This window comes from Austrofundulus limnaeus, unplaced genomic scaffold (genome assembly GCF_001266775.1).
Source record: "Austrofundulus limnaeus strain Quisiro unplaced genomic scaffold, Austrofundulus_limnaeus-1.0 Scaffold564, whole genome shotgun sequence".
NCBI lineage: Eukaryota > Metazoa > Chordata > Actinopteri > Cyprinodontiformes > Rivulidae > Austrofundulus > Austrofundulus limnaeus.
The window spans coordinates 288,506-297,602 of NW_013952966.1; the positions used below are offsets into that span (position 1 = coordinate 288,506).

Sequence of the window (9,097 nt, forward strand, 5' to 3'; positions counted from 1 at the left end):
GGATATATCGTATCGTGACCCCTCTGTCATGATATGTATCGTATCGCCAAATTCTTGCCAATACACAGCCCTACTAACCACCACAGCTAACCTTTCATTTGTTCCATTTGTTTCAATAAAACTATAAGTTTGTGTTTGTGAAAAACACAAAACATTCAATGCTCGGTTGTAAGACATTTTATACGCGTGTCCCGAAAACAAGAGAACACAATTATGCATGAGTACACTTGTTGCACTCTGACCTGGTTGATGCGTAGTAAGGCACCTCTGCTGGGAAAGATTGCAGAATTTCTTGAATCGATTGACATAGTGTGCTGCAAACAAAACAAACAGGGATTGTTTTGAACCAACGTGAAGCTTACAATTCTCCATATCAATGGTAAATGTGGTACAAAAAAACCCTATGATTTTATAGCAGAAAGACCCTTCATGTCATACTGAAAGTGCAGACTTGAGGGAGTGTCCACTCTCCTCTCGCACAGCAAAGGAAGCACTGCGTGCCAGGCAGCCCAGCTCCCTCCATACTCCCTCCCACTTCAATGTGTGGTTGGTCATACCAAGAGGAAACTGCAGAAAACACAGAAATGTGTCAGAGAACTAGAATACTGAGATTCAGGATATTTGGAAGTGCCACACAAGCACAGCCTCTTACATTTAGCTCAGCAGACACGCCTCTGTCTGTCTCCTTCAAGGAGCTCCAAGGAAACTGCCCGGTTACTTTATACATGTTGAGGGTGAGGCTGAAAACAAGGGCATTTCAATTAAGAAAGATGCAGTTTTAAAAATCTAACATTGACACAGTTCAGTTACTTTTTTTCCAGTTTTATACTCAGCTCAAAATCAGGGCCTTAAAATCTGAATGAAAACTTTAAATACAGTTCACAAGTTTGGATTTTAATAATTGGGATTCGGTGGCAGGATTGAGTAATTGGTATCTGAGGCTCCTTTCACAATGAATGATGACCCTGATGTGTTCTTCTACCCCACCTGTTAGAATGTGATGTTACATGTCAAATATAGTTGGACTGGAGCAAATTTGGAAAACCTATTTCAGACAGAAGGCAATCACGACTCTGCTACACTTGTAGAAATAACAAAATAATTTTTTCCTGATTTTCGGTGTCCCAGCGACTCTCTCCTGCATCCTCAGCACACTATAATCATCATCAGAATATTCCCATGACAGTACTATCATATATACCTACAATGGCACCAAAGCCTGAGGTCAGCAGTGCACCATCCCCACCATAAACTGTGTTAGTGTTGAACTGTTTTACCCCCTTGAGAAGTTGTATGGTGGACCAGAATCACCTCGAAGCCATACAGAAGCCGTTCTCCATGGCCTCTCCAAACTCCTCCCACACCCGGGTTTTTGCCTCAGTGACCACCCGAGACCGCTTAGACTGCCGGTACCCATCAGCTTCTTCCAAAGTCCCACAGGCCAAAAAGACTCGATAGGACTCCTCCTTCACCCTGAACACATCCCTCACCACCGGTGTCCACCAGTGGGTTTGAGGGCTGAAGCCATGACAGGCACCAACAATGGGGCCACCTCAACCATGGAGGCATGGACAATGGCTCACTTGGACTCAATGTCCCCCATCTCCCCCAGAATGTGTTCAAAGCTCTCCCGGAGGAGGGAGTAAAAGCTCAGTCTGACGCAGACCCTGACAGATGTTCCCAGCAGTTCCCAGGAGTCTCATGATGTTGTGGGTCGGTGGTCAGAATGCTTCGAAGACCTCAATCCCACCAGCACATCTTCCAATGAGAAAGCAGAGCCTGAGGACCCTGGGTCGGGCTCTCCAATCTCTGGTGCCAAGGTCAATGAGGTGGATGAGATTTGTCTGAAGTTCCTTAAGTCTCTGGATGTTGCAGGGTTGCATTGGTTGATGCTACTCTGCAATTTTGTGTGGACATCGGGGGCAGTTCCCCTGGAATGGCAGATCGGGGTGGTGGTCCCCCTATTTAAAAAGGAGGTCCGCAGAGTGTGCTCCAACTACAGGAGGATGACACATCTGATCCTCCCTGGTAAGGTCTATTCAGTGGTCATAGAGAGAAGGGTCCTCTGGGTAGTCAAATCTCAGATTCGGAAGAGCAGTGTGGTTTTCGTTCTGGTCTATGTGTACCGGACCAGCTCTACACCCTCAGCAGGGTCCTGGAGGGTGCATGGGAGTCCTGTGGGGGGTACTCCGGGAGTATGGGATACCAGACCCATTGATACGGGCTGTTAGGTCCCTGTACAACCGGTGTCAGAGCTTGGTCTGCATTGCCGGCAGTAAGTCAGGCTCATTTCCAGTGAGAGTTGGACTCTCTTGATGACAAGGTTGCCCTTTGTCACCATTTCTGTTCACAACTTTTATGGACAGAATTACTAGGTGCAGCCATGGTATTGAGGGGATCCGTTTTGGTGGCCTTAGGATTGCATCTCTGCTTTTTGCAGATGATGTGATCCTATTGGCTTCATCGGATCGTGATCTCCAGTTTTTGCTAGAGCACTTTGCAGCAGAGTTTGAAGAGGCCAGGATGAGGATCAGTCCTTCCAAATCCGAGACCATGGTCTTGAGCCAGAGGAAGAGATCCTCTCAGGGCCTTGTTCACAAATGAGGGAAGAATGGAGTGGGTGATCAGTGAAGCGAGAGCTATGCCAAAAGGCGATACTTTCTGAGAAGCTTATAAAGCTTAGAAGAGGCACTAGACCTTTTAACATCTTCACAAAACTTTGACCAAGAAAGTCTCTTACACTACCTTAAAACACTTTTACAGTGACTGTGCGTACTGATCTAACCTGGCTTAGCTTGTTTGGGATCTGTATCTTTGCCATTTACAGTACCTCTTACTGCCTTGTGGAGACCAGATAACTGTGGGGACCACCAGGCCGGTTGCTTTTATAGACTTATAGGCAGTTTGCTGGAGATAGGCACCAGCAGTATGGATGGATTTTACGATGGTGGTTTTTAGGCATGCTCAAAACCTTCCATGACCTAACATGATCTTTCACAAATAAGAAGGAACCCAATGCTTTTGAAATACACACCTAAAGAACTTGCCAACACAATTTAAAGACCATCCATATTCTGGTTGATTGTTTTTCATGTTGCACAGGGGTGGTCATCATTCATTATTAAGGAGCCTTACCTGAAGGTAGGGAAGATCCTTACTGTTCAAAACCTTCCAGCAGAATCTGACGTTAAACATAAGAACAATGTCTTTCTTTTTATTTTTTTAATAATTGCCATCATTGTGGGGTATTTTTTTAGGCAGTTGCATTAAAGTGGTCTTTGGATATTGGTAGGTCTAAAGCTGGTTTATGCAAAAAATTAAATGACCGGCCTTAGGCTTCTTATAGGAGTGTTGAATTTCATAGAGAAACATTTAGTTGCCCTTGATTGTGTCCTTAATTTAAGGTCACATTAAAACACTAAAAAACAAAAGATAGTGGTAGCAGAAGAAATTAAGGTTCACTGTTGATCACTTTTCTATGAAAAGTCTTGTTAAATAACAGGAGACTTACAACTCAATATAAGGACCTATGCAGCAGGGTCTGTGTCTGTAGAACAAGGAGTGATGCTTTACGAAGGACTGACCTTCACAGTTTAATTGGGGAGCAGTTTAATTGACATGCAAGTGTGAGATCTGCATTGTGGACATACTTGCGTTCAAAGAATCCAGGTTGTGGTTTGAAGAATGACAGACCGTAGGCTGTCTCCTTTGTCCCATAGGAGAACTGAAAGGTGAGCTTCTCAGCTCGGCCAAACGCATTGGGAAGCTTCAAACCCAGGACCTAGAAGACATAAATTAGATGATTTCACACACAGCTTCATTTTGGTCATTGCACAGGAGGGTTTCCAGATATACTTAACAGAACGTTTACAGTTGTTTTTACTCACCATGCTTCCTTCATTGTTGCCAACCATTGTGTTGTAACTTCCTGTTAGCCTTTTGATCTCTGTCACTTCAAAAGTGACATCCAAACCATTGGGTAGGGCATCTGCACCTGAGGAGGGGAAGTCAAGCAAAAAAAGATTGCATATTTAGCCAGACTGTACAGTTATAAGTGCTACTTTGAGCACAGAAGAGCAGATGTTTTTAATGAGTTTAAGGCAGAGGGTCCGAACTGGTTACCTTCAGATGTATCAATGAGAACCTCCACTTCTTTGAAGATTCCCAGCCGAAGAAGCTTCTGTCTGGCCGTATGAGCTCTCTTCATCACCTACAGCAGATCTTTGCTTTACTACACAAAAGAAGTCATACCTAAAGCGCACCATCTGTTTTTCTAGTTAGTCTAGTTATCTAAAGCTGAGAAGAAGAATTCCAGAGGCTGTTGGAGGAGAGGAGTCATCTGTAGCTAAGCTATGCTAACATTGTTCCACACAGACAACCATTTACTCTCTAGCTATGTTGGTTGAGAAGTGACCAACCTAAATATTAAAATTAGATTTTTTTTTTATCATCTACAGTCCATCAACAACACCCAGAAACACTGCCAGCTTCTCTGAACCTGAGGTCATCTGAGATGGACTGACACAAAGTGGAAAAGTGCCCTGTGGTCTCACAGGTCCTGTTATGAGCACAAAGTRCAAAAGTCAGCCTCTCTGATGGTATGGGGGTGTATTAGGAATGGGTAACTGTCACATGTGTGAAGACTAGGGATGGGTACTGAATTCAATACTTTTTGATGCACAGGCCGAATTCTGTCGGTACTACCGAGTATCTATTCACATAACATCAAACGGTACCATGTTTCGGTACCTAAACGCATCATTGCGACTGGTTTGGCATAAGAGTGATGAGTTTTCCATGCTGGTCCTGAACGCAGCATCACGCAAAAGCGTAATGACATCAGCAGCCTCTGGTTCAGTAAACAGAGCTCGGTCTGAACGTAGCATGAAAGCCTCGCAGCTTCTGGAGTAAAACTCGCCGAACAGACCGCCTCTGAATTATCTGGTGGATTTAATTATCTTGTGAGCACGACGTTCACTTGCTCAAAGTAAATAAAGTACCGCCACTTWCTTTATTTCATCCACCATTAAACAGAGACCGACAGAGGAAAACAGCAGAGGAGCTTCCCGACAGTTTGAACACYTCTGACCTGAAAGAGCACAAGCAGCCAACTTGAAGTGTTGGAGCATTTTGGATGCTCAAAACATAGCTTGAATAGCTTTTATTTATTTTAACTCAATCTTCTTTTGCTTTTTGATATAGACTTATTTGCCTTCCATGGACCTCCATCACACAAWTTTTCTAGRGGGTAAATGACATCAATAGAAACACGTGGAGCTGGATTTTAATTTGTGAAATAAGACAAAACAGTCTTGTTTTTAAGAGTTTGCACTTTAAAGAAATAAGTTACACAACTGATGATACTATACAAAGAGTCGGATGTTATCTAGATATTTGTTAATTTTATATATTGAGAAATATGTTAAATAAAAAAGAGTTTATTATTAAAAAACAATACACACAAAGTACCGAAAATTGGTACCGTTAAGTACCGGTGCCAATTCCCAGGTACCMGATATTGGTACTGAATCAATTCAAACGTCAAAGGTACCCATCCCTAGTGAAGACACCATTGATGCTGAAAGCTACATCCAGGTTTTGTAGAAACATACGCTGCCATTCAAGACACGTCTTTTTCAGGGACGTCCTGCAAGACAATGAAGACACATTCTGCATGTGTTCCAGTACTAGATAAGCCTGCTTGCAGTCCAGACCTGTCTCCCATTGAAAATGTGTGGAGCATTATGAAGAGACCCCAGACTGCTGAGCAGCTGAAGTTGTTCATCAAGCAAGAATGAAAGAATTRYCTTACAAAGCTTCAACAATTAGCATCCTCAGTTCACAAACACTTGTTGTTGTTAAAACAAAATGTGATGCAACACAGTGGTAAACATGACCCTGTCTCAGATTTTTTAGAACATGTTGCAGCATCTAATTCAAAAAACAAAATATAAAAAATATGTTATCCATATGAACATTAAATACCTCGTCTTTGCAGTGTATTTAATTGAACATAGGTTGAAAAGGATTTGCACATCATTGTATTCTGTTTGTTTTTGTTTATGTTTTACACAAAGTCCCAGCTTCAATAGAATTGAAGGGGCATTTAAAACTCTCCACAGGAAAAAAAAATCAGTTTGGATTAAAAAAAGGCCTCTATTTTCCTTTTAAACTTTTCTCTACAACTGTCATGCTGATTGTTTTCTTCATTCCGATATATTTTTCAGGCTTTTACCTCTCAGCAGACTGTTTTTTCTCTACAGAGGGAGTGTAAACCAGAGAGAATATAATAAAAATATTCTATTGAGGGTCCAGATAAGACTTCAGAACACAATCTGTCATTTGGGGACTGTTTCTGCAGAGCACTGATGTGATGAATTTGATGGCATCAATGAAAACAATGTAGAGTCATAGAACAGCTGCTTACATCTATCAGATTTTTGGCATGGAAAACATCAGAGATCTCATAACCAAGCAGGTCTTCTTTGGTTCTCCCCAGACCCTGGATGTTGACATGCTGGACAACTACCTGCAATCAAACAACAACAAACAAGACAGCATAAACACATCTCTGTCACATTCATGACGCTCTTTTTTTAAAGGCTTTCTAACCTTTGTCTTGTTCTTTCACTTTATGACCATTAGGGCTCCTGAGAGGTAGCGGGGAGAGGGACTCTGCCACATTGCATAACTTCTTAAAATGTATATAATTTTTAACTCATTATTTTTTTTTATTGAATTTTAACAATCTAGGTACTAGTTGTCTCTGTCAGTTCCCAAACAAAATATATAAAAAGAGCCCAAACTCTCAGGGAGCAGGACAAGCAATAGAGATCTGATGAAGCGTCCATTTTGTGCATAATAACTGGTGAATATGCTCTGTGACACATTATTTTCATGACTATGAAAATTGTAGATTCACACTGAAGGCATCAAAACTATGAATTAACACACGTGGAATTATATACTTAACAAAAATGTGTGAAGCAAATGAAAARATGTTTTATATTCTAGGTTCTTTAAATAGCCACCTTTTGCTTTGATTACTGCTTCACACACTCTTGGCATTCTCTTGATGAGCTTCAAGAGGTAGTCACCTGAAATGGTTTTCACTTCACAGCTGTGCCCTGTCAGGTTTAATAAGTGGGATTTCTTGCCTTATAAATGGGGTTGGGACCATCAGTTGTGTTTTGCAGAAGGTGGATACAGTACACAGCTGATAGTCCTACTGAATAGGCTGTTAGAATTTGTATTATGGCAAGAAAAAAGCAGCTAAGTAAAGAAAAACAAGTGGCCATCATTACTTTAAGAAATGAAGGTCAGTCAGTCTGAAAAATTGAGGAAAGTGTCCCCAAGCGCAGTCGCAAAAACCATCAAGCGCTACAAAGAAACTGGCTCACATGAGGACCGCCCCAGGAAAGGAAGATCAAGTCACCTCTGCTGCAGACGATAAGTTCATCCGGGTCACCAGCCTCAGAAATGACAGGTTAATAGCAGCTCAGATTAGAGACCAGGTCAATGCCACACAGAGTTCTAGCAGCAGACACATCTCTAGAACAACTATTAAGAGGAGACTGTGTGAATCAGGCCTTCATGGTAAAATAGCTGCTAGGAAAACACTGCTAAGGACAGGCAACAAGCAGAAGAGACTTGTTTGGGTTAAAGAACACAAGGAATGGACATTAGACCGGTGGAAGTCTGTGCTTTGGTCTGATGAGTCCAAATTAGAGATCTTTGGTTCCAACCACTGTGTCTTTACATGCCTGGTTCCCACCATGAAGCATGGAGGAGGAGGTGTGATGGTGTGGGGGTGCTTTGCTGGTGGCACTGTTGGGGATTTATTCAAAATTGAAGGCATTCTGAACCAGCATGGCTACCACAGCATCTTGCAGCGGCACGCTATTCAATCCGGTTTGTGTTTGGTTGGACCATCATTTATTTTTCAACAGGACAATYASCCCAAACACACCTCCAGGCTGTGTAAGGGCTATTTGACCAAGAAGGAGAGTGATGGGTGCTGCGCCAGATGACCTGACCTCCACAGTCACCGGACCTGAACCCAGTCGAGATGGTTTGGGTTGAGCTGGACCGCAGTGATAGCAAAAGAGCTAACAAGTGCTAAGCATCTCTGGGAACTCCTTCAAGACTAGGGCTGGGTTTAAAAAAATCGATTTAATCGATCTGGATCGATTCTCGTTCAAATTTGAGAAAATCGATTCATAAGTCACGATATCGATTTTTTCCCCACGGGGGGTTGTGTGCAATGAAGCTGCGCGTTTCCGTGTTGTGTGTCACTACTGGCTGGCCGTAGGTTTACATCCAGTTGATGGTCAGTGCTAATGTTAGCTCCCGACAACAAGTTGTCTGGGGCAAAACAAAAGAAACAAAGGAATCACTAACATTACAGCTGATTCTCAGCTGAACTTAAAGATAACAGAGACCAGGTCAACTTTTGTTTGGGATGATTTGCGGTCGGACTTGGAAGCAGGAAACGAAGCTTCAAGTGGCTGGTTCCGGTGGTCGGACCAAAACTACGGTATGTAAACATCTGAAACTGTTCTCCTCAGCATGTATAAATGTGTGAAAGATTTCAGTCAAACAAAATCTTTTATTTTTGCTACCAATATTATTTTAAAATTTAAGAAACATCTTAATGCAATTCACAGTGGTGGAATGTTTTAGCTGAAGTACTTTTATTTTCTTTCTTTCGTCTTTTTAATAAGTTTAACTGAACAGAAGCTAAATAAAACGCTACAAATATACAATTATCATACATTCAAAAGAGTGGGCAGAACTAAACACTTACATTTTCCCACCTCTTCTCCTGCAACCTTATTCCATCGCTTCTTAATGATCAAGAAAATCATCCTTAATTTCTTAAAGGGATCCCCGATTAGTTGTAACATTAAACTTTATTTGATAAACAGATACAGTATTTTAACTGTAAAATAAAGACTGTAAAAATACTGTAGGATGTTCAGTTTTTTAAATTTTTAAAAATATATTGGCTGTATCCAAAACAACAGGCCGGGTCCTCCGGAGGACCCAGACTACCCGGTTGAGGTGGGCCGGGTCCTTGGTAGACCGGGAAGACCGG

At 42.0% G+C, this 9,097-nt stretch overlaps 1 protein-coding gene across 1 annotated transcript in view; it reads right to left on the reverse strand.

Moving 5' to 3' along the window:
- The window catches only part of samm50l (sorting and assembly machinery component 50 homolog, like), a gene marked incomplete at both ends in the record, with an annotated part of 20,787 nt that extends 14,258 nt beyond the window's left edge, over nt 1-6,529 (reverse strand). Inside the window, 7 exon segments of the mRNA XM_014026529.1 lie at nt 243-314; nt 439-567; nt 653-740; nt 3,651-3,781; nt 3,888-3,994; nt 4,123-4,210; nt 6,428-6,529. Coding sequence (XP_013881983.1) covers nt 243-314; nt 439-567; nt 653-740; nt 3,651-3,781; nt 3,888-3,994; nt 4,123-4,210; nt 6,428-6,529 — 717 coding nt within the window.
- Between the last annotated feature and the right edge of the window lie 2,568 nt (nt 6,530-9,097).